Below are 26,745 nucleotides of genomic sequence, written 5' to 3' on the forward strand. Positions count from 1 at the left end.
ATGGTTTAACCCACTATAAGATTTTTAATTCTCTCTAACCAGTTCTGTCACGCAGCTATCTTTACCAGACACAGCCAGATCAATCATCTTTACTGTAGTAGAAGCATAACTTGGTCAAGAACATAAATCTGCCTGCTGACTGGCCAATGGATGGGCAGCAGCATGCTAATGAGATTATCCCTGTGTCCAATGTCCAATCCCCATCACCATCTTCATGGCCAGCATATCTGCCCTGCAGGAGAGCCTGAACAGCAACTAGTGCTGACCCCCTTATACCAGTCTCTTTCCTGCTATGTAGGAATTACTAAAGGCTATTAGCAAGATAGATTCGAGTAACAAAAATAACTGCGTTGAAAAACAATGTATAACTAAAGAAAAAAAATTTTTTTCTTTTAATTTTGGATAGAATGGAAATGGATTAAGACACCTGTCAATTTCCTATTGCCATCTGTGCCCCCATTATGGAGATTCACACACACACACACACACACCTCTCCACTACTCCTCCCTCCCCCCCCCCCCCCCAAAAAAAAAATATTGTTAAAAGTATAACTTAAGGCAACCCTTTTCTCTCAACACAAAAAATAACATAATTGCCACACAAACCCTTTGTAATTTATGGCTTACTTATGGCCTTAGGATGCATAATCTATGCTGGAATGCCTGCATGGTTTGTAACAAGCTCAGGTCTATCCATTACCTTTTTATTTCTAATTCTCTTAACCTACTTGGAGTTATGGAAACCTTGCTTCAGGAATCTGACTGCCTCGCCAGCTGTCCTCTCCCATTGTGGCCTCTACTGGACTCCATCACCTAGACCCTACACCTCCCTCTCTATCCCTCCCCTCCTTTGAAGCTCATTGTATTCATCTTCCTTCCCCAGTTGCTTTTAGAGTTCTGTAATTTAATGGCCTCCTGCATCCGTATTTTTCCTTGACGCATTCTCTGTGTGCACTCGTTTCCCTCACTACACACAGAAATAAGCCCTAACTGCAAACAGATGTCAGCAGAAAGCTCAAACGAACTAGTCGTGATCTTGAGCAAGTGTGGGGTAAAACTAGGTACCTGCAAGATTTCCCTTCGTATAAAGCTTCTAAAAAAAAAAAAAAAACTCATTCCTGCCTTTATGCTGACAAACCGACCCATGTCATCACACTCAATAACACCCTTTCATCCAGTCCTCATCAACTCTTTTCTAACTCTAACTCTCCACTTCAACCCCCACTGCCAATGTCCACCAGCTAATTCATTGTCCAGGACATTGTCAGCCATTTCAAAAAGAAATTTTGAAACAAGTTCACCACTGTGCAGTCATCTCCGCCAATTAACAGTCTACCTCTACCACCACATTCAACCCTGACACTGCCAGAGGTCATTCCTACACCGTTCTGACGCCAACTATACTACCTGCCTCCTGGACCCTACTCCCAACAAAACTACTCCAGTCACCCTCTGGCTCTGTTCTATGCTATCTTACGCCCATCTTCAACCTCTCCCATTCTACTGGCATCCTCCCCTCCCGTCTAAAACATGCACTGGTCACCCCCAAACTTAAAACACCCTCACTAGACCCCACCAGTCTGAACAAACTAAGACCCATCTTCTTACTTCTAATTTACCTCTAGAATCTGAGAATCCCTAGTCTACAAATGTAGCAGCTGTTCCCACGCCAATATCAACCTTATGGACCCCTTACAATCTGGATTTCGACCACAGCACAGAAACAGCCCTTCTAAAACTCACTAAGGACTTACTAACTGCTGAATCTAATGTCCAGTACTCAATACTCCAACTAGAAGACCTCTCTGCTGCCTTCAACACAGTTGACCCCTTTCTGCGCCTCAAAAAAACAAACCAAAACAACACAAAAAAAACAAACTACCTTGGCCTCTAAACCCCAGTTCTCCTCCTACCTAAGCACTCCTTCAGCGTCATCTACAACTACTCCCTCCTCTTCCCATAATACTGCTGCCAGAATCATCCACTTCACCAACTGTTTTTTTATTTTTATTTGCATCCATTTCATATTTGTAGTTCAATTTTAATCTATGTTGCCTGCTGCTCCCTACTGGTAGTACAATCTGTCAGGTACCGCTGGGTGTGCCTTGTCCAATTAGTATGTTTGCTGCTTCCCCTCAGCCTATTAAATGGATGAAATCCCCAGTAGTTTGTTGGCTTGAGAAAAGGGACCTCACTCTGAAACACGTAGCCACGCCCTCCTTTATGTTTAACATCACAGCTGCAGGTTGCTTCACTGAAATCTTTTTGGCTGCCTTTTGTGCCTATAAACTCTATCCATGCTGGCTCGTCCTGGTTCCTGTCTCCCCATGCTGTTTCGTATGTCATCTGGCAACTAGAGAAACTCGTACTAGCATTCCACACCAAAGTGCTGCTGTCTTTTGGGATCTTGGACCTTGCCACCTGCTGGTACAAACTTATTACTGCAGCCTTTTTTTGATACATATGCGAGTGCATTACCATCTCCTTTTTATACAAGGTGAGTTAATTGCTACACCAAGAGTAGTGTGCTCTCTTTGCTTTCTCCATTCATGCTTATTGGTAAACCTGGGAGAGACCCTTCACAGAATATTTTGTTGAATTTACCTACCAGAAAGATTCCCCCCTCTTGGTCAACCTGTAGAGCAGTGTTTCTCAACCTTTTTTCAGTCAATGCACACTTTAAAATTATGAATAATCTCAAGGCACCCCATTCTAAAATATAAAAAACTATTCTACACACATCCAGGACACCCAGCGTTAGAGGTGATTTATTCTTCTAAAGCATATATACCTTTGCACACTGGTACTGACTGGTATTCCAGTGTGTCTCTCTCCTGTCCCTCACTCTGCTAATGTGACTCCAATGCTGATGGAGAGGGGTAGACAAGGATGTGCATGCACCCCACGTCCTCCTTATCAACTGATGATGCCATTGGTTGTTAGGATGTAGGCAGCTAGAAGGTCGTAATGGTGCACAATGAAAACCTGTGGCTTTGTGTACTAAAAGGCAGGATTGATCCACCTGCTGGCTTGTATACAATTTTTAGGCATTTTGCCAAGGCACCCCTGAAGAAACCTGAAGGTGCACCAAGGTGCCTGGTCACCCTGATTGAGAAAGGCTGCTGTAGAGTACTTATCGAAATGTGGTATTCAATTATTTGTGAGTGCATTGCCTTATGGTTTAAATTTTTTCATGATATTCAATAATATTACAATTAGACAGTGGAGCTTTCTCTCCTGCGTTTTTTCTCTTTTATTTATAAGGGATTGTAGCAATGTTCTCAGATCCCATTTGGAAGAGAGATTGTGGACGTTGAAAAAAGTGTAAATCCCTTATGAACGTCCATAAACTCATATAGACTTTGAATACTCCACTTGGACATCAGAGGAGGTTTTTTTGTTGTCTTTTTATGTGTGTGTTTTTATTGTGAACACCCACTCTTGACCTTCTAATCCAGGGTACTGTTTGTCTTTGTGCCAGGTTATCCTACTACATCCCTTCGCAGGGTTATACTTGGTCTATTATCATACTACAATTAGAAGACAGGGAGGGTTCAGTGAGGTAACAGACAATTAAGCTGAGGATATAAATATAGACAGGGGTTAGACAAAAAATGGAAACACTACATGATTTGCAGGTGTGAAAGTGACGATGTTTTGCATTGAAAGCGGAAGTGATGTCACATTCTTTTGCTTCCGCTGTGTGATGAGACACCTAGCTAATAGGTGGGAAGCCTCACTAGTGTCATTCACTGCGTACTCTGTTAGTAATACGGAGTCATATCAGAGCTTACCGAGCTTCAAAGAGGTCAAATTGGTGGTGCCCACTTATCTGGTGCCTCTGTGACTGAAGTTACATTTATTTGCTGTGGTGCGAGGTACAGTATTAAAGGTTATGACGGCATATATAGTTTTCTGGGAACACGTCGTCTGAGAAGCATAAGCGTGGTTGACATGGTCAACTGACCAAAAGAGATAAAAGTACATTGCGCAGAATTGTGACCCAGAATAAGAAAACAACTGCTGCAAAAGTGACTGCAGAGCTCAACCTCAGTCTTCATGGCATGGGAGAAGTTTATTTCTGTGAATGTATATGCATAGAAGTGTGTTGTTTAGACACATGTGGAGGCACATACATAATTGTATGGTAGATATTTATATGGTCACTTTTAGGTATATTTAGGTAACTATTTTGTGAAGAGTATGGGGACTGTTAGTGAACAGGAAAGCATCTGGAATTGCACTTGAAATGTATTTGCAGAATGGAAAAGGATTAATTATGGTCTATGTGGTTCTTACAGTATATGACCGGATATCACGTATGACCATGTTACCCTAAAATAAGCAATAAGTGTTCCTAGCCTGAGGAAGAACATGATCTGAAAGCTTGCTTATGGAACGCTTCTGATGTAAGAGATGAAGATTTCTGGGATATGGAAAAGATAAAAAAAAAAAGTAGTGTAGCGTTGTAGCCTTGGACTATTTTCTCTATGTACCTTTATTTTAAGTAATGACATAAATATTGCATAACCTTATTGGAGAAGTATAGAAGTATAAAAATTGAGCCATAAGACCCTTATTCCCTTCTAAAATATCTGCCCCTGTCAACATTTCCAAACATACACCATAAAGGAAATGCTAGGAAACCATGTTAGTGATAATAGTTTTTAAGAGTTGTTTTTGTCTACTCACAGAACTGACAAAGGATTTCAGCAAGTATTTACAGAGAAGGCACAAGGAAACGGACCTTGAAAACATCTTCACATCTGGTGTTCCCTGTATATAGAAGAAAACAGTTTCAGCAAGAAATGACTACTTACAGAAGTACAGTAAAAGCAGACTCTCTAGTCATAATTAAAGCAGAACTCCAGGCAAATATTTAAAAATGCAATACCATTATGTGTTCAATAAAATCATGACTCCATATTTTTTTTAAGTCAGTTTAACCAAAAAAAAAATTTTTTTTAAATAAAAATTGTTTTCTAAAAATCCTTCTGAAAAGAAACAATCCTAAATGGCAATAGATCGACTGAAATTCATCCGTTTCAGCAGGGGCTGGCCAAATTTTGATCCATCTATGGCTGCTCCTGCTCAACAGAAGTCGATTTAACGATCAAACGTCTTTCAAACCGGATTGTTGGAAATTTGTTTCTCAACCAGTAGCTGCAGGTGCTGACCAGTGTATTCCTGCAGTAGAGAGTCCCCAGTTTCACTTTAAAATTAGATTTCTTTGATGTAACAAGAAATAAAATAAATAAATATATGTCTAAAGATTATTTATCAATGTTATAAAGACATATATACAACCCAAATTACAAACAAAGTTGGGATACTGTGTAAATTCTACATAAAAACCAGAATGCGATGATTTGCAAATCTCCTAAACCCATTTTTAATTTAAAATAGAAAACATATTAAAATGTTTAACCACTAGCCTACTGGGCACTTATACCCCCTTCCTGCCAAGGCCAATTTTCAGCTTTCAGCGCTGTCGCACTTTGAATGACAATTGCAAGGTCATGCAACACTGTACCCATATGAAATTTTTTTCATTTTTTGGAGACAGATAGAGCTTTCTTTTTGTGGTATTTAATCACCTCTGGGTTTTTTATTTTTTGCTTATAAACCAAAAACTGATTGGACACAGCTGATCACATGACCGAGCCGAAATCTTCGGCTCTTTCCGTGGATCGGTGATCCACTGTGTCCGAGGGACACAACGCACTGCCGATCGCCTGCGCGGTTAGAATGGATGTCATATGACATCATCCCAGAACGAGAGAACCGCCTTGCGCCCGTCATTGCTTTATATGGCTGTCGGGAGGCGGTTAAAGTGAAAAAATGTAACATTTTAGGAAGACAATAATAAGGCAATTTTAAAATTGATGGCAGCAACAGGTCTCAAAAAAGTTGGAACAGGACAACAAAAAGCTGGAAAAGTAAGTGGTACTAAGAGCTAGAAGAACATTTTGCAACAGGTCAGTAACATAATTGGGTATAAAAAAAACATCCTAGAGAGTTAGAGTGTCTCGGAAGTAAACATGGTCAGAGGTTCACCAATGTAGGAAAAGCTGCATCCAAAAATTGCAGACCAATTTCAGAATAATGTTCCTCAAAGTAAGGTTGCAAAGACTTTAAATATATTATCATCTGTAGTAAATAATATCAAAAGATTCCGAAAATCTGGAGAAATCTGTGTGCGCAAGGGACAAAGCCATAATTATTGGATGCCTGTAATCTTCAGGCCCTCAGACAGCACTGCATTAAAAACATACATGATTATGAGATGGATATCACTGCATGGGCTCAGGAATACTTCCAAAAATCACTGCCTGTGAACAACGCTCACTGTGCCATCCAAAAATGTTAAAGCTCTAGTATGCAAAGAAGCCATATCTGAACAAGATCCAGATACACCGCCTATATTTTTTATTTAATCCTCAGTCTATAAAAGAAAAAAATGAATGAATGGAAGCCATTTAACCTCACCTCAAACAAACAGCTCTATGAGGCCAAGGGGAGAGTACTATAAAAAAGCGGACTGTCACACTTTAACATAAAGAGCTTGTAGGCTTCCAAAACACACAGAACCTGAAAAAGTGGACAAACCAACACTGTCCCAGGTCTCTAGTAAACAAAAGTTTAGAAAGAACTCAAAAGTTGTTGAGAAAAAGGTTTCTAAACTTGTAGTAGACTTCCCAAGCTGTCCTGTCTAAAAAAACAAAACAAAAAACAAACAAAAAAAACCCCAAACCCTAAAGCCAGTCATAGTTCCTGCTGAATTTCCATCCATCAATTGGTAGGCTGGTTGTACTAAAGTCATCAATCTATCATTTGACTTCAGTATAACCAGCCTTTCAGGTTTTTTTGTATGATCACTGCTGGCTATAGCTATCAGCAGTAATCATTGTATTCTGACAGCGGGGAAACCTCCCACTGTCAGACTATAATAGTGCAGTGGGAGGGAATGACCATGTTGATGGGGAATCGAGCAATTGTCTTTCCTTCAACCCCGTTGAAGGAAAGAAAATTGCATAATCTATGGGCAGCCTAACTCTTATCAATAAGTTTCCATCATCCGGATAACAGGCACTATACACTATTGATACACCACGTATTTGGAACACATAAAAATGGAATGCTCCATTCAGTTGTTCAAATTGAACGGTCTGAAAAGTAAGATGTAACGAATACACCAAATGTTAAAAAACCCCAATGTGAACATGTCCCACAAAATAATATGATCTGACCATGAAATAATGATTTGCCAATATGTAGCACAAAAGAGTGTGCAGTAGTGTGTCAAGAGAATGATAAAACAAGACAGTCAAGATCGAGCTTTAAAAGTGCATGTTTTGAAATGTTTTGAGTGCAATTTTTAATTCAAAGTAGTATTCCACTTGAATGCCAACTATCCCTAAAACCTGCTCCTACCCACATTCCAAGCCTATTCTACCTACCCTGTAAAGGAAATAGGTCTTTACTTACCTAGTCTGAAGACACTCTGGTTTGGTCACATCTTCTCTTCAGCGGCTGACTTCAGTGAAGAGGAAGGATTGCCAACAACAGCTATGACATCACTCATGTATTTACTGTGGGGCATCCATTGTCGGCTGTCCCTCCTCTACATTGAAGCTGATGTTGGGAACCGATCATGTAACCGGACCAGAGCATCCTCAGCACAGGTAAGTATAGACATCTTTCCTTTCACAGGGTAGTTTAGAATGGGGGTGGGAGTAGATTAAGATACAGCTAGGATTTCAGGGTTATTTTCCTGGAAATAAATTTAAGGTGGGTTGTATTAATTAAACAAGTACAGCGAGAATATAAATATAACATTAATAGCAATTATTTCTACACTGTAAACATGGATTGTATAGAGTGTTGCAACATTGTATATCAAATAATAAAAGATTGTTTCAAAAACTGTGCCATTTCTAAACCTTCCACTATGCTCCTAATACACTATATGCACAGCGACAGAATAGTTTATTTGAAATGCAGCATGCCAAACCAGATACAACATTCAACAGTTTGCATTCCTACACAATAGTCAATAATAATTTATTGGGCCCAATATCTTTACCTACTCAATCTTAGGTTGGATTTTAATATAACATCCCACTAAGAAAGCAATGATTTCTATAAAACATTGTAAACGTTCCAGCAAAACAATTTAGAAAAATGCAACAGTCTTCTAACCTTTAAAAATATGAGAGGACGATGGCGTCCAACATTTGGAAGAACACCATTTGTACTAAATTTGATTTAGACGTTAACAAAAAGGTGGCAAACTGAAGTGACAGTTCTGAAAAATTTAAAGCAGAGCTTTATCCATAACAACTTGATAAAAAATAATGTTCTTTAGCAAGGAACATACATTCCATAATAATTATGCTAACAAAATTAATGTGTGCTGTACACTGCCTCCAGCATTGATATTGTTCCTTCTTACTGGAGGCTGCCATTTTGCTGAAGCCCAGAGCCCCTGAGCAGCAGTTAATCTTCAGGTTGTCAGCAGATCGTCCTCTACATTTTTGGCACAGTGGCAAAAAAAATAGCGCAACTGAGCATGTGCAGAAGGTAAGATAGTGTATTACTGGATTTTAAACACTATAGGCACTTGCAGTATTTTTAAAGTTTTACATAGCTATACCTGCAAAAGTCGCCAACATGAAGCGATCTAGCAGGGCTTATTATTCTGACTAAAGTTCCACTTTAATATGCTACCAGACAAACTCTGTTAAAAATGTCCTCCTCTGTACCATCTTCATATATCTATGGTGATATAACCTACATGATCAGAAAATAAACGTGAAGGAAATATAAGAGGATGGCATTGACAAAGTACAAACCATACAGACCTCCATGAGATAGCAGTACAGGAACGGGCCCTGGGACAGGATGAGGTTAGTACAGATACAGCTTGCCACAGTCTGCTGAATGGCACGTAAGAGCTTCTTGGAGAGCTCCAAGCCAGTGTGTAATTTGTCCAAGTTGCTCCTAGAAAGAATTAACCAAAAACGTTTTGTCAAAAAAAAAAATAAACAGCATTGTCAAGTTAGAGAAACTGTATCAACCTGTTTACTACACACAAAATTTGAAAATATCAACATTCCCCTTCACTAGAAAAGCAACAAACTGGCAAAATATTTTCAAGTACCTGGACAAGCTATCCAAAGCCTTAATAAAGTTATCAGTCCCACTCTCATCTTTCTCTGTGTTCTCCAATAGTGAAATTACAGCAAACACAACATCACTGGCCAGGAATTTATTCTTAAACCCAAACTGCACGCTGAAGGTCTGCACTCTGATGTCTTTCATTCTGTCAGAGGAAGAAAATAATACATTTATAGCTTAAATAAAACATTTACTAATGTAAGCATGACAAATGTGGCATGGAGAAAATGCTGGGTAAAAAAAAAAAAAAAAAAAAAAAAAAAAAGTACAAGGTGAAAAAAAACAAAACAAAAAAACACATTCTGGCTAAAAAGTGGGATTTTTTTTTTTTTTTATTCTATATTGCTTTAGCAGCACATGGCACAACAACTAATCTCTATCTCACAAACACACGCATTGTTTTTATATATACACACACGGCAAAATAATTATTGAACACGTCACCATTTTTCTCAGTAAATACATTTCTAAAAGGTGCTACTGACATGAAAAAAAAAATAACAAAATGCACATATTTTTGCAGGAAAAAATCCAAGTTAGACTTGTTTTCTAGTAGTCTTTCAGAACAGCACGTGAGAGAACGCAGCTCCTCCTCCTCACACAGCAAACACATCCACATCAGTCTTTAAATTGGAGGCCTCTCCCAACAGTGCTCAGTTGTCGAAGAGTAACTTCGACCCATCTGAAAAACAAACACAACAGCATAAACAATATCAAGGCGGTAATTATTGCTGTCCTGAAAGACTACTAGAAAGCAAGTTACCGGTAAGTCTAACTCGGATTTTCTCAAAACGTCTTTCAGGACAGCAAATGAGGATAAACGAGAACTTACCCCCTTAAGGCAGGGCCACAGCTTGCAAAACGTTCCTACTGAAGGCCTACTCCCCAGCTGATAATAAATCCAGTCTGTAGTGTCGCACAAATTTGTTCCGGGGTGGCACTGGCCTTCTCTGCCCATGTAGCTGCCAGAGCTCTTGTGGAATGAGCGTGAATGCCCATCAATGGCACAAGATCAGAAAAGATCAGACAAGCTGATTCGACTGCCATCCAGCAATGGATCCTTTAGTGGCTTTCTGCCCTTTTTTAGTCCCATCAAACAAAATAAAAAAAAGATTCTGAACTCAGAATTCCAAATAATGTAAAACGATTCTTCTCACATCTAAAGAATGAAAATTTATTTCCTTGTTTCTGAATTGGTTAGGACAAAAAGTTGGGGAAAAAAAAAATGTCTCGAGAGCGATGATAAACCGACGCTACCTTTGAGAGAAAGGCTGGATTGGTTTTCATGACGAATCTGCCTGGATAAAACATCAGAAAGGGTTCTCTGACTAACAACGAATGTAGATCACCAATTCTGCGTTCGGAAAAGGCTCTAGCTTTAAATTGGTCTGGATCAGGATAAAGCTTTGAAAAACCTGATGACTAGGGGTTCAGAAGAGATAAAGCTCTATAGAAAGACCCCTAAAGCTGCAACTTGGACCTTCAATGTGCTGATCGCTAACTTCTTATCGGCCCTTTGCTGAGGAAACTCCAGGATTGAGATCTTCCAAGGGCATTGAATTGGCCAGGCACCAGGAATTATATATCTTCCAATCTTTGTCATAAATAGCTCTTGTGACCGCCTTACAACCTGCTAGGAGACCTTACAACCTCTTTTCTAGCAGTTGCTTTTCAGAAACCACTCAGAGGCATAAATTGTACACTTTTAGATGACAGAGGACCCTGTAGCAACAGATCCCTCCTCAGTGGAAGCATGCGATATGGTTTGACCGTTAACCAGAGGAGTGTTACAAACCACGTTTTTTTCGGCCAGAAGAGAGCCACGAAAATGACTGGTACTCTCTGTTTGCACCTTCTTTAGAGCCTGTGGAATTAGTTGGAAGGGGGGAAAAGTGTAGCACAGCTGGAAGCTCCACCTTTGAGCAAGAGCATCTATCCCCATTGCTCTCTCTTCTCTCTTCAGAGAAATAAAACCTGATAGGTTTTGGCATTCTGCCAGTTTGCAAAACACATCTATTTGCGGCTGACCTCATTCCTGAATTAAACAGAGGAAAATTCCTTGATTTAGGCAACACTCACCCTCCTTCAGTTGGCATCTGCTCAAGAAATGGGCTACCAGATTCAGTGAGCCCTTGAGATGGACTGCTGACAAGGATGCCAAGTTGACTTCTGCCCAACTCAAATATTCTTCTGCGAGGCTTTGAAGACTTCTGCTTCCTCTGTCACTTTGCCTGTTTACATAGACTACTGCTGTGGTGTTCTCCATGCAGACCTGCACGTGCTGACACTGGAGTTCCTGCGAGAAAGCCAAGAGAGCCAAAGCAATCACCTTTAATTCTTTTCAGTTCAAGGAGTTTGTTGCTTGCGGCCTTGACCACTGCCCCTGTGTGAGCTCCCAGGTGCACTCCCCAGCCCCAGGAGCTGGCATCTGTGGTGAGGATCCTTTCTATGGAAAGGGCCAGGTTAAACCTTTGGAGAGGACTTCTGCCTCTTCCACCACCAGAGGGATCTTTTCACCCTGGAGGGAACCCTCACCTTCTTGTTCAGCGAGGCCAAGTCCCCGTTTCAAACTCTCAGGATGAATAGTTGTAGGGGCCTGAAGTGTCTCCACTGAACTGCCGGGATGGAGGCTGTTAACAGACCAAGAGCAAACATAAAAAATCTGATTGACACCTGCTGGTTGCCCTGAAATAGAGTCAATGTCAACAGCTTATCTATGCATGCTCTGTACTGCTGGGCTGCTCTCGCTTGTATTGTCTACATCTTTTTTTCTGGCAAAAGAATTTTCTGTTCCTCATGTCATGGAAATTTTGTATTGTTGGTCGAACTTTAAATGTGTCATATATTCGTGTTATTCATATGTCTCTCGTGTGGCTTAATTAAAGCTCTGAAGGCTGCAATTGGGCCATGCACATGTACAATGTATGTATTACAGTACTCAGCTTGGTAATGGATGAGATGGCAGATCTGCGCTTATAGACCGGCGTGTATACCACCACGGCATTCGATGCGAATGTCGCTGGCAGTAGACCGCGGGCCTGTATCCACATATCAGCAGCATAGTACCACGTGGGCTTCATAACGCAAGGCGCCAAGCGGTACGAACTCCACGTGTAGGCTTATGCATATCTTACAACCCATTACTAATCTGAACTGTATCTTGGATGGATGTGTTTTAATAAAGATCGTATCGGGCCCATCCAGGTACAGACTGATATTTTTAGGAGATGCTTGTACAAAGAATTTACATACCAATAGAAGCTAGTAGGACAGGAAATATGACCTCAGATGGCTCATGGGGGGGAAGGGGAGGAAGTCTGCTGACCTCAGAAGACTCATGGGGGAGGACCAGTGAGAGATAATAGGAAAGGCTATGCTCCAATTGGAATGTACATCCTGTGTATAGGTACTCCCCATTGCATTGTTCGGTGGGAGGGGATTGACTTTATTCATGTGGGGGGCAAGTGTGTATTTTTAATAAAACAGAGAGCTGGGTCTAAAATCAGCCCTGATGTGAGTTGCAACACCATCCTGAGAGTGTCGTTTGATCATTCTAGGGTAACGGAGCTCCAATTCTCCCACATCTCAACAGAACCAAAGTATTTGGATGGGCAGGAATCGTGTAGTTTAGCTGCAGTCGTGGTAAGCGAGATTCGCACAGCTTTATGGGGGATTTCTGCGCATCCAACTGCGAGTACTCACGGTAAGGAGAAATTCGTTAAAGCGAATTTCCAAGACACTCAGAACAAATGCAAAAACCCAGAAACAAAAAACTTTCTTGGATGGGGTTGGATCAGAAAGACTTTCCGATGTGCAATCCAGATCTGACTTTAAGTCTGGCCCAAAGAGGAGATCTCCTGAATAAGAGATTCCACACAGCATAACTTTTGAGGTAGAGTCCCCCCTGCCATGTTTTTAAACCATTAGGCCCTTCTCGCAGTGTTAGACAAGGCAGTTGAGCTAGCTGTCATGCGTATGGATTCTGCGAACGCATCCACTATATGTCCTATAACTCTCAAAATTGTAGGGAAGGAATCAAGAATTCAACCAATGCTCAAGATTCCTTGCTACATAAGCTGGCTTAAAATTTTCCATTGTGGAATGCCATGCTCTCTTCAGCAAATCCATACTTTTATCCATTGCCTCTTTTAGGCACCCCATGTCTTCCAATACTAAATCTGTGCTTTTTGAGACTTGGGAGAAAGCTGCATACACCTTAAGCACTTCACAGTGTACATAAGAAAATAAAAACAGCATACATAAGTGGCCCATAAGAAGCTCTCTCCTACCTAGGCTTTGCCGGAGCCTCCGGCTGTCCCGGAACTGCAGACACTCCTGTTTCCTCCATAGCAGAGCCTGCAGCGTTCCACGTGGCTGTATGTCCTGGTCCTTGCACACTGCTGCACCAGCCCAGGACCTGGAATAGGCACTGGCTGGGTCCTGCCCCTCTCCTGCGTCCAGCCACCAACAAAACCGCACCCAGTGCAGCCAGATTCCAGGACATCCACACCACCAGTGCACTGACCTCACACACAAAGGATCCAGTGTACAAGATAGGCCCTCAGCTACCAAGGGGATGCTGTGTCTTCCCACCTGGCTGGAGGAAACACGATAACTGAAGATTGTGGGAGAGGCGTTCAAGATAATGACAGATGTGGTGGGTGCGTTTCTTGCAGAAAGACGTCTTGAGAAAAAGGTGCATATAGTATTTCTTTTCACAGGAGCCTGCAAAACTTGCATTTTTCAATTGTGACTAAGCCATGGTAACCATCTAAACACTTAAATGCAAATCTCTGGGACTATTTGTGATTTTTTTTTTTTAATAGGTTAATCCTGCAGATAACCAGGCAAGCATGCTGACAGAATGAGTTCACATTTAAAACTTCACCTTCGGTGATGTTTTCCATAAAATCTAATTTTTCCAACCTCACTTAGCACAGCCTACCTAGTAACGTATCTTCACAGCGCTAATCCAGTAATGTTTCCTGTGCGGCTCCAGCCTGCAGCTGCACAGCATTTATATAAACACACGCAAACCTTCAGGTCAGCTCTTTCTCTCACTAGACATGCATGCTATGGCCCCATTCATTCTCCAGGTCCTCTGGATGCTTAGAGCCATGGTGCTCATGTGAAGAGGAGGAGGATGGAGGTTTTATCTGCGAAGATTACTGGATTGGAGCTGAACGTATGAAAGGACTGCATTTGGGGTGGAATTAATGTAAAGTTTTGTTCAGCTTCATGCATTAAAAAGGCACAAATGATTCATTCCTAAGAAGTCGTGCTTGCAGGAAAAGGCATGTGCATTCAAGGAAAAATAGAATATATTGAGTGTAGTTTGCTTAATTCTTAGTTAATTCTTAGGTGCCATTCATTCCTAATCAAAAAGTGCTTGCTGAAAATTGCAGCACAATATATAAACATGCAAAAATTCAAATGAAAATAGCACATTCCAATTGTATTTGAAAAGAGAAAGTCAAAGAGCTAAGCAAACATTTTTCTTTATTAAAAAAAAAGCAAAAACTTTGCATTACGTGAAGAAAATATATATAAAAATAAATAAAAGTATTACCCAAATTTGTTAGCAGATTCTTCTATCATTTCCCGAAGATTTTCCTTCAGGGATATGTCCATGGAGTTAAATTTCTGTTTCACCTGTTTTAAAGGCAACCTAGGAAAGAACCCCGTAATTAAAAAACGGATATATAAGTATCAAACATAAACCACGTACTCCAATGCTCAAGACTTTGTTATAATAAAATATTGGTGACTTGCCAATCACTGAAGTAGAGCGCTTTGTTACGTGCACAAGATTTCTTAAGTATTTTTGCCTAGGCAGGCCAAAGTCATTAAGATCATTAATGTTACATCTTTTGAAGAAATTCCTTTCTGAGTTTGAAGAATGCAGTTTTTTTTGTTTTTGTTTTTTTAAAGTTTAAACCAAACAAGAAAAGTAAATATTTGGACTATAGTCATAAGCTGCAATGGTTGTATCATAAAAACAAACTTCATTTGGTAGATGATACAACCTACAAGTAATGGAGAAAAAAAAAAAAACACCTTAATTTTTAACCACAAATAATTTGTTGCATTTTCCAGATTAGTGGAAACAAGGGAAAGCCAGGCATAATAAATATTCACAGTAAAAGGTATACAGCACTGGGATGCAAAAAATGGACAAAGAAAGGTTAAAAAAAAAAAAAAAATACAATCTTTGTACTCATCATAAAATCCATTGAGACACAGCTTGATAAGCAACCTAGAGTTATACTGCCACCTACAGGAAAAATGGACAGTAGGCCACTTGTGGCTATAACCCCTTCGACTAGCTCAAGCTGACTGTTATGAGAGGAAGCAGTGTCGCTCAAGTATATCTGAAATGTATTTTTTACAGTGATTACAACAGCCTTATTTTCTCTATCGCCCATTGAGGGACACATTGAGGATGTTGAATGGAGGCACTGATTCTTTATGAGACCAATAGCCCTAAACAAAGGGTCCAGAACTACATCCCAACCCAGAAAACTGACGCCCATTGTGACAATCTTCAATTGTGACAAAAAAAAAAATTCATATACATCTGCCCTCCAACACTAGGAACAAAAGTCATCAAGATCATCTTGTCCAGAGGAAGACTGAATTGGTCCTTGCACCTAGAGAATGTTCCGTTGTAAGGTTCTTGACTGGCATGGAGTCAATGAAACTTTTTAGAAGGTAGGTCTATCAGTCCCTGCACTCACAGGGAAAACTGACTTTGGCAAACAAGATTCTGCAATTTCTTCAACCTCTCCCTGGGCAGGAAGACCTTGACCTGAAGGATGTCCAGGCCCAAGCTCTTTAATCATTGTAATGGGAGAAATTTTGATGTTCAAAATCCATTCAATGCTGAGTTTTGATGGTGCTTGAAGATAGATGCTAATCCAGACTTTACTGGAGAAAGGACAGAATATGTCCCATGGAGTATTTCCTAGCATGAAACTTCTGTGACTCACATCAAGCAGGGGTGATAGTAGAATTTGCAAGAAGTCAATTTTCCTAGCCCTCAGGAAGGTAGGGACGAGAGAGTCTAATAGGCCCCTGTTTCTGGCCCTTGGGAAAGAACAACCAAAAAATCCAGGAGGGCCCACAGCATGTCTGCCAGGGGTTTGAATATGTACCTTCTAAGTCTAATTGGTGAGATAAGAATCACAGGAATGCCCTCCATCTCTATCATGCAGACATGGAGATCCTGGAGGGCAGAAAGGCATAGATCAGGTTGAGGAATCCTACACGTCATCAGCAGGTCCACTGTAAATGCCCAAGGATCCCTTGTACCTGACCACAAACCAGAACATGCAGTTCTGCCCAGGAGAGTTTACACGATGGGGCCTGCTAGAAAAAAAAAAGAAGAGGTCTATAAACTCTCAAAAGGGCTGGGAGGGTCTTGCTGGGACAAGAAATGGCAGGATTCACCACATGGACCGTCCACTTTCACAGGAAATTTTCCTCAATAGTATAGTGCTGTGCAAAGTGTTTGAGGCTTAAAAATCTCCTGGAGGAGGCCAATCCCTATATAGCACAGGCTTCACCAGAGATTGGACTAGCAATGTTTAAAGCAATTTCAGCAATTTAAGGGACCCAGGGCTAGAGAATTAAGGGTGAGCAGACGCAGACTGTTCTAACACCAAGCAAGAGAATACAGTGTGAATAAGGACAGCAATGACATACTTAAGTTTGGATGAAATCTCCGCCATGGACATGTCATTCCTGGTTTAATTTCTCAGTAGGAAAGGGTGGGGGTGGGTAATCACCTGCGACTACCTCAACCTTGGGTAATGTGTCTGGTTCAAGGACAAAATCAAAAGACTGATGTACGGATTCAGGAGGGAAGGATGAAGGAGCACTGTTGTGACCGCTGCCATCAATAGCCTCTATAAGGCCTGAGATTCTACCTGTGAATTCTGACATTGTGGTATTAAATTCCTCTCTGGATTAAAAGAGAAGGAAAATTGTACGGTCAACTAGCCAGCAGAATAGCCAGATAAAGGCAGTGAGTTAGATTGGGGACAACCATCAGAACAAAGGCCCTGTGTGGTCTAACACCCAAACTGGAGCCATGAGGTCATCCCATCTGATCCCCTTTCCCTTGTGATCTGCCATGTGCTATGAAATATTGTCTCCAAAAGAGGCAGCAAGACACTCAATCTCAGTAGCCCACTTAATAATGAGGTGGTGCAGTTCACAAGACTACACAGGTGCACTAAAACCCCATAGGGGAAAGTTCCGACAGATGCCATAGTGCCAATACCAGTGAGCACTAGGCTGAAAAAATAATAGTGCCAAATTCATATTTTCAATAACAGGATTGGATATTGGCACCCTGGGCATGAATGATTAGAGGGCTTCCAACCTTTACTCACTGCTGATGACTTACATAGTCTGGCTGATAAAAGACAAAAGTCCATCCAGTTCAACCAAAAAAAAAAAAAAAAAAAGTTATAATCCTATACCCACAGTTGATCCAGAGGAAGGAAAAAAAAAAAGAAAAGAAAAACAGCAAAAGCATGATGCAATTTGCTCCTGCAGGGGAATAAATTCCTTCCTGATCCCTCGAGAGGCAATCAGATATTCCCTGGATCAAGTTTACCTTTAAATGTTAGTATCCAGTTATGTTATGTGTATCTAAGAAAGAATCCACTGAGCTGGCCAGAACCAACTCTTGAGGGAGTCTACTCCACATTTCACAGCTCTTACTGTGAAGAAACGTTTCCGTATTTGGAGACTGAATCTCTTCCTTTACACATAAAAAATGCCCCCTTGTTCCCTGTGATGACCAAAGGGTGAATAACTCTATACAGAATTCACTATATGAACCACTCATGTAAAGGTTGGAAGCCCACCATTGATTCCCCCAGTTGTACTCCCCCTAGTATGTATGATGCATGCATATTCTTAGCCCCCAAGTGCATAACCTTACATTTATCAACATTAAACCTCATTTGCCACATTGTTGCCCAATTAAACAGTGCATTGAGGTCGGCTTGTAAATTGGAGGCATCCTGTAAGGGCGTTATTCCACTGCACAGCTTGGTGTCATCTGCAATCTGAAATGGGATTTTTAATCCCAGACCCTATATTGTTTATAAATATATTAAAAAGTAAGGGTATCAGCACTGAACCTTGGGGTACATCACTAACAACCCTAGACCATTCAAAGTATGAATCATTAACCACTACTCTCTCAATATGAGCTTTTAGCCAGTTTTCTATCCATTTACATACTGATTTTTCCAAGCCTGTAGACTTTACATTACACATTAGCTATGTGTGGGGGAACGGTGTCAAATGCTTCAGCCACCGCCACCCCTCTGTTCAAGGTTTTTCTCACCTCCTTAAAAAAAAAAAAAAAAAAAAAAAAAAATCTGATTTGTTTGACAACTTCTGTCTTTCATGAATTCATGCTGCCTGTTGCTTAAAATATTTTTTTCCAGCAAGAACTCATCTATGTGGTCTTTTATGAAACTTTCCAGTATCTTCCCAACTATAGATTTCAAACTAACAGGCCTATAATTACTTGGTAAAGATTTTGATCCCTTTTTAAATAAAAGCACCACATTGGCCTTAAGCAAATCCAGTGGTACTATGCCAGTCAATAAAGAGTCCCTAAAAATTAGAAAATGGCTTTGAAATGACAGAGCTCAATTCTTTAAGGACCCATGGGTGTATGCCATCCAGTCCAGGTGCTTTATTCACTTTTGTCTAAATATTTTTGGATAATATCAGTTGTGAGCCAATGTGGATCATCTGGGGCTGTGTCAATACCATGCCTATTGTGGACAAGAGCTCCCCCATGCTCCTTTGTATACACAGAGCTGAAGAAGGTATTTAATAAATTTGCCTTCTCTTTGTCCCCAGTCACCCACTCTAGATTATTCTGTAAAGGGCCTACATGCTCGGACCTAACCTTTTTATTATTTCGTTCATTTAAAATTTTTGCGGACTTTTTACATATTGTTATATTTTGTAATGTTTAAACCAGGGGTTAAAATTTTGAGTCCAGACCTACTATCCGGTCACAAAACTTACTCTTCACCAGTTGCACCACACAACCTTGCCCAGGTCTGCCCCCACCCCCCCCCCCCGCCCCCAACCATGCCCCCTTAAAACTTATGAAACTACAATTTTCTTTAGAATAAATAGTTCAAAATATAAAACTGTACACAGTAATGTATATCCCAGCTCCCCTGTACTCCATTATAGTGATATGACATGTACACACTAATCATTACTGTATACATGTCATCACTATAATGGAGTACAGGGGAGCTGGGATATACATTACTCTCCACATGTCTTATCACTACAATGGAGTACAGGGGAGCTGGGATATACATTACTGAGTAATGTATATCCCAGCTCCCCTGTACTCCATTATAGTGATATGACATGTTGTATACAGTACTTACTGTCCCCCGAGGCGGTGGAGAGGGTGACTCCTCTCAGCGGAGGAGAGCGGACCTCTCCTGCACCTGTCCCCTCGGCGGCGGTGCCGCAGAAGCTGGAAACCGGAAGTTGTAAACCGGAACTCGGCTTCACAATGAGGCTTGGAGCGCAGGTGCGGTCGCTTCATGCTTCATCTGTGCTCGCAGCAGAGAAATTTCTCCTCACATTTGGCGAGCGGCTTTTTCAAGCCCTGGTTTAAACGATGATAGCGTTCATTCATTTCTATTTTATAAAAGCTCTTTTCTTATTTATAGCTTTTTTAACTTTGGCCGTGAGCCACATAGGTTTGATTTATAGCCTTTTAAGCTTGTTGCCCATGGGAATATATTTTGTATTGTGTTCACATACGGTCCTGTTGAAGAACTCCCATTTCTGTGTTGTGTTCATCAAGGCCAATATTCCCACCCAGTCTAAGTCTTGGAGAGCAGCTCTCAGCCTAGGAAAATTAGCTCTTTCAACCACTTGCCAACCGCGCTATAGCCAAATGACGGCTACAGCGCGGTTGTCCAGTTCTGGGAGGGCGTCATATGGAGTCTTCCCAGATCACGCCCCCCCCCCCCCCCCGGCAATCTCCGCAACCAATTCCACAAAGCTCTGCCCCACGCCACCAACCACTTGGCCTTGTCAGGGATAGCCATTTCATGAGGTGAGCAGCCATCCTTACTCTTAGGTGGAGGTGCACTTATTTGTGGTGGAGCACTGTCGGTTGGAATTGTGGAGCATATTTTCTATTCAAGCACAATATTGGGTTGGAGCTATTACAAGAAAAGGACTTTGCATTTCTAATCACGTTGGACACATTTGTAATTTAATTAATTTATTTAGGACATGAGTTAGCGCAACACTATTGTTCTTATTGTTTTGTATTGAGTGTGGGATCACTTTTAAGTGTTATTGCAGCAGCTCATTCCAGTTTAATATATTATAGGATATCACACATTGTTTTTTCTTTATTAAAGCCCTGTATTAGAATAAAAAAAAAAAAAATAAAGCAACTCGCTAAATAAGTAATAACAGTATTCATACTCTGAAAATAAAAATTTAAACAAAGATTTACAAAATTAGCCATTAGATCAGGGGTGTCAAACTCAATTTCACCGTGGGCCGCATCAGCATTATGACTGAGGTCAAAGGGCCAGTTGTATCTGTAAGACTACACACATGTATCTACTCTTTATTATAGTAATTTCTCAACCAAAAGATAGGTACAAAGTTTGCATGGGAGCCAAGCCTATGTGTTGTAGGAAGCCAGTCTATGATTCCAAGAAAGTAAGGAAGACCTCCAAATCATGACTGTATAAGAAGCAGAAAGTACAACCTTTGCATATTTTAACATCTTATGTTGCCCAGCATTATATACAGCAAAATATACCCATATAGGCAGAATAAGGAATACAAGCGGACATATACAATAAATGATTAGGTGCAAAAACTACATTACCCCATGTCAGCCAGGAACTCTTGAAGCCTTTTCTGGCCTTGAACAGACCAAAGCTTGAGAGTGGCGGAAGTGTAGCAAGAGTTACAGATGCTTTCATACAAAGACCAATGCTGATATAATGAAAGCCGCACACTAATTCCAAGAGTTAAAGAAAATAATATTGATAAGGAAATAAAAAAGACAAGTGTCAAATTATATTTTTCCAGTTTCAAAAATAGTACCACCAAAACTATTTAATTTTTCCATTTATGTGGAGTAAGATTTGTGCATCAGATGTGTGAAGTCATGTGTACATTCATAGCTGATCTGGGAATTTGCTTCTGTAAATGTCCTCCATCAATGTCTTACTCATGATACTTGTAAATATGTGCAGGTCCCCAAAGAGTCTAGTAACAAGCACAGCAAACAAAGCATTGAGGAGATATGACCATATCAAGTTAAAATGGAAAGTAAAAGAGAATATGGCTTCATGCATAAGGTTCTGAATTCAAAACCATTTATTTATCCTAGCCAAAAAAAAATGTGGCACAAAAGTTAAAATACTAGCCTGGAGCCCCTTTGCAATGCTGCCCCGATAGCTAAAAGCCTAGGTATGTGACCAGGTGGTCTCTGCGGAAGATCAGATTTTAGACTGTTCAACCTCCCTTTCAGCATAAATCATGCCTTCAAATAACTACACTTTTTTTTTTGTTTTTTAAATATGCAAGAAAAATTGGAGGGAGGCTACAACAAAATATTTGCCCATCTATTATGTATCCAATCAAGCAACTGTCAGCACTTTTTTTTATTTTAAGAGGGATAGAAATATTTATATTGCACAAAATCCAGCCCCAAACTCATTTAGAGGGATGCAGTGGATAATGCATTTTCAGACAATCCTGCTGCGTTGATGCCACCATCATACTTGCTATTACTTCATACCACTGCCTTTTGCACTAGTGACATATAGCCGTACCCTCACCCTCATCCAGCTCTGGTATCAGTGCTGCAGGCTCACACACATATTTTGGATAATATAAAACCTACAAGTTTAAATTATGCCTGTTAGCTGCAAGTACTAATATATTTTGTGTGAAAAAACCTTAGGACAGTTTACACAGACATAGCTGGGTAAACTGTTTGACAGTTACTGCAAACACATCTGACAGGTTCTCTCACAGCAGAGGGGGATGTAACACAGCTCTGCTTTAGTTCCATAAAAGGGGATGCCCACAAACTGGGTTTCATACAGGGGAGGAGCTGACAGGCAGTACCAGCAGCCAGAAAGTTGTGAAGTACTGGTGCATCAGCATTTCTTTTTACTAAAAATGATAGGTATTTAGACATGAATAGATCTGCACTTAAGTTTCTATTGCTGATGAGATGTCTACTTAAAATTATCTAAAACATTTATCAGGATACTCATATTCAAAAGCGATCCTCATGCAGTCAATGGAGAGAGAGTTTTCTTCATCCTCATTGCGGTGGTTATGTCTAGAAACATGCCGCTGCAGAGTTCCCACATCTGTTACATATTTCATCCTTTAAAAAAAAAAAGAAAAAGAAAAAGAAAAAATACATTTTTGTTTTCTTTCTTCGTTTTCCAAAACTGTGGCAACAAATGAGATCTGCAAAACACTCACCATGCCTCTTAGCAAATACCTTAGAGTGTCTATTTTCCAAAAAGGGGTCATTTGGAGGGGTTGCTTCTACCATCCTGGCATTTCAGGGCCAACATTAGAAGCTTATGCCACACATCACCCACTCTTGAAGACCAAGCCTTTTCTGACACTTTTTGTTCACATGAAAAAACTGATTTTTTGCTAGAAAATTACTTTGAACCCTCAAACATATTTTTTTAAAGCAGAGGACCTAGAGAATAAAAAACGGTGGGTGTTGTAATTTTTTTTACATCACACAGTGTTTGTGCAGCGATTTTTCAAATGCAAATCTTTAGGAAAAAATACACTTTTTAGAATTTTAATGCACAAAAACACAATATATTGCCCAATTGTTTGATAAAGTATAAAAGATGATGTTACGCTGAGTAAACAGATACCAAACATGCTTTAAAATTGCGCATGCCCCTGCAATGGCAACAAAGAACATACATTTTTATTGATAGGCGACGCTTTAAAAGCATTTACAGGTCACGAATTTATATTTACACAGGAGGTCTAGTGCTACAGAATTACTGCCCTCGATCTGACATTTGCAGCGATACCTCACATGCATGGCGCAACCGCTGTTTACATACTGGCATGGGGTCAACGCTTGCAATAGCACAGCGATCACATGATCACCGGGTCCCGTTCACTGGGATCTTCATTCTGCTGGACACAGCAGTTGCGGGGGGGGTGTTGGGTGGTGTGTGCGCCCTCTCCCTTGTTAGTACAGCCAGAGCGACATATGGGAACGTTGCTTTGCCTGTAGCTGCCGCAGGGAAGTGGTTGGTGGGAAGAGGTTAAAGAAAAAAAAATTAATGAATAATATAGCCACCCTTCTTTGCAATAACAGTTATAAGCCTTCCATTCCTGGAGTCTGTCAGTTTCTTGTTCTGTTGACTTCCAACTTTTTGTGCAACAGCAATCACATCCTCCCAGACACTGTTCAGAGAGGTGTACCGTTTTCCTTCACTGTATATCTCCCATTTAAGAAGGGCCCACAAGTTCTCAATAGGGTTTAGGTCAGGTGAGGAAGGGGGCCATGTCATTATTCTTTCATCTTTATAATATAATGGTCTTCACCTTTGGAACATGTTACGTGTTCCACCTGTTTTTAGGGTGGAAGACGTAACATGTTCCCATAGCCGCAGCAGCACCCACCACCCCCCTCCGTTTCCCCGTACGATCTGTCACATTTGAAAACAGTGTGGCCATGCGGGGCTCCGCCCTCACGGCCACATCACTCATTCACAGAGCTCTGTGAATGAGTGCCTACAAGTCCCGGCAGCCTTGGCGGCTGTCGGCTTGTAGTTTTCAATGTACTATTATGGACCTGTGGAACATCGTGGTAGTCCCATACAGTTAGCAGATATTCTGACAGGTCTGCAGGAGACCTGCATGGCATCAGCAAAATGCTGATCGCTGATGCAATGCTTTTCAGGTTCCTTTGGACATAAATAATAAATGCACATTTTCTTACCTGCAAAAAAATGTGCATTTATTATTTTTGTCCAGAAGGAGAACTTATCCTTTAAGACATTTACTTCGATGCATGCGATGGAGCATTGTCCTGCATAAATATAATGGTCTTCTTGAAAGATGCTGACTTTTTCCTGTACCACTGCTTTGAAAAAGCATTTTCTAAAAACTGGCAGTAGGTTTGGGGTGCTGATTTTGAGACCATCTTCAACCCAAAAAAGGTCCAACTAGCTCATCTTTAATAATACCACCCCATACCAGTGCCTCACCTACACCTTGCTGCCGCCTGCGTCAAAATGGAGCTTTGTGCCTGTTACTGATCCAGTCATTGGCCCATCCAACTGGTCCATCAAGAGTTACTCATCTTATCAGTCCATAAAACGTTTGTAAAATCTGTCTTCAGATATTTCTTGGCCCAGTCTTGACTTTTCAACGTATGTGTCTTGTTCAGTGGTGGTCAGGTTTCAGGCTTCCTTACTATTTGCAACAAAACATTTGATGGTTCTGTGATGACGCCTCAATATCTTAGCAATTTCAAGAGTGTTGCATCCCTCAAATAGTGTAAATAGTGTATAAATTTAATACAAAATGCTGTTAAAAACACTTACATCAATGCCGTGTAAACATGAGTGTCATACGACTACACATCCCAGAATTCCTCAGCACCAGAGAGCACATGCGCATTGACATTATGGCCTTGGCTCCACCTGAAGCGTTACATCAGGAATGTGTCGGACGGACTTGGAGGCTGTAATGTCAACGCGCATATGCGTGGGTGCAAAGGAATTCTGGGATGTGTAGTTGTGCGACACGCATGTTTACATGGCATTGATGAGTTTTTAACTGCATTTTATATTAAATTGATACCGGATTTACACTATTGGAGTGCTTTTTTCTCCTTGTATGCCATTTACCGATCCTATATACAAGTGGCAGACAATTTGACAGGAGGGTGATTAACCTGACGGCGATTGTTTCTGGATTGATTCCCAAACGCTGTTTGACTTATGAGGGCCAGTTTCTTTGGTAAGCCTCAGAGTGGTTGGTGAAGCACATATGGTGATGTGGATATAGATCACATTGGATTTACAAAGAGGATTGCTTTCCTATCACTTTTAGCACTTGGTGGAAGTCACTCATCATATTTAAACTTTTATTTTATATTATTTATGCATTTTGTGGTATTTATATATAGAGCTGCACAGTTTGATGTATCACCAAGACGTGTGTGGATAGCAAATCACTTCACTTACACTGTAGATCTAATAAGGGTATGGAAGGCCACAGAATACTTTTTGTCAGTACTACTTTACTTACAAATATTTAACAAAATGGTAGTTACCAGGAGCAACAGTTTCAGGTGTCAAAGCCTTCCTCAGGCTTACTAGGAAGCCCCTCAAGCAAAAAAACTGGCTCCCGGTAACTATCATTAATTACAGATTTGCAAATAAAGAAGCACTTACAAAAGTATTCTGTAGTAACACCTATCCTTGAAGCAGTTGGAAAACTTTGTAAAACATCTTCCACTGTCTAGGAACATATCAAATGGTACTTTTCAGCTATGATGAAACCACTAGCATAGAGGAATAAAACTAAAGACCATATATACAAATGTAATAAAGAAATACTCACTGAGTAATTCTGTCTTGAACCCACTGGTCAGTTAAGCCAACAATAGCCCACCTAAAAGACAAATCAAAACACCAAGCTTGTCATACATAATGTATGCAATATTTAACTTCCTTTATATGTTAAAGGAAACAAAAAGAAAAAAAACCCCCAAAAAAAAAACTCTGGCCCACTTATTTCTTTGGTTAGAGCAGAAAAACGGGTTGAAGGACACTGGTCAACAAAGAATAAAAACACAAAGACCATTAAGCACCATTGAATGGATATTGTATGCAGGGGCTTACATTAAATTTACAGTTAACAGGGTAACTCCAGTTAAATGAATATTGCAAAAAATGTATATGTATATTTTATAGCATGTACAATTGTCACTCAGGCAATATTATATTTTGTTCAATTTCTTTATTTATAGAATTCAACAAGATTAGAGGAAATAATTTTTAGACATAGGTTCATTGCAAGGAGCAGGGATGTTGAATTCCTATCACCTGACACCCGGGACATGTAGTTCCGGGCACCGGGCAGGTAGTTTTTTTCCTCCTTTAGCCCTGCAAAACTGTCAGGTGAAGCAATCGCTGGCAACACTGCCGTCAACTGCTTTCACACACTGCCAGCCACTCCGCGTACCCCCACCATGAGGTTTCCCAGGCTCTGCTTGCCCATCTGCGGGCTGGCTCGTTGTCGGCTAGACGTAAAAGCACACGCTGGGGCGCCTACGCACGAAACCGTTGATTGCGATACTCATGTCACATATCGCCGCGCATGCCAGGATGAGAGCGATAATTCTAGCACCAGACCTCCTCCGTACACTATACTGGTGACCTACAGTGGGGATCGAAAGTTTGGGCACCCCAGCTAAAAATTTGTATTAATGTGCATAAAGAAGCCAAGGAA

General features: G+C 40.6%; 1 protein-coding gene across 1 annotated transcript in view; it reads right to left on the reverse strand.

Moving 5' to 3' along the window:
• The window catches only part of CDC45 (cell division cycle 45), a 62,194-nt gene that overhangs the window by 8,621 nt on the left and 26,828 nt on the right, over positions 1-26,745 (reverse strand). The window contains exons 9-15 of the mRNA XM_089672491.1: positions 25,855-25,905; positions 22,502-22,621; positions 21,101-21,232; positions 14,750-14,848; positions 9,164-9,325; positions 8,865-9,003; positions 4,693-4,776 (exon numbers count right to left, since the gene is read on the reverse strand). Coding sequence (XP_089528617.1) covers positions 4,693-4,776; positions 8,865-9,003; positions 9,164-9,325; positions 14,750-14,848; positions 21,101-21,232; positions 22,502-22,621; positions 25,855-25,905 — 787 coding nt within the window. The remainder of the gene's footprint in view (positions 1-4,692; positions 4,777-8,864; positions 9,004-9,163; positions 9,326-14,749; positions 14,849-21,100; positions 21,233-22,501; positions 22,622-25,854; positions 25,906-26,745) is intronic.

The sequence above is a fragment of the Staurois parvus genome, unplaced genomic scaffold, assembly GCF_062004578.1.
Source record: "Staurois parvus isolate SC_StPar_1 unplaced genomic scaffold, SC_StPar_1.0 ptg000129l, whole genome shotgun sequence".
Lineage (NCBI taxonomy): Eukaryota > Metazoa > Chordata > Amphibia > Anura > Ranidae > Staurois > Staurois parvus.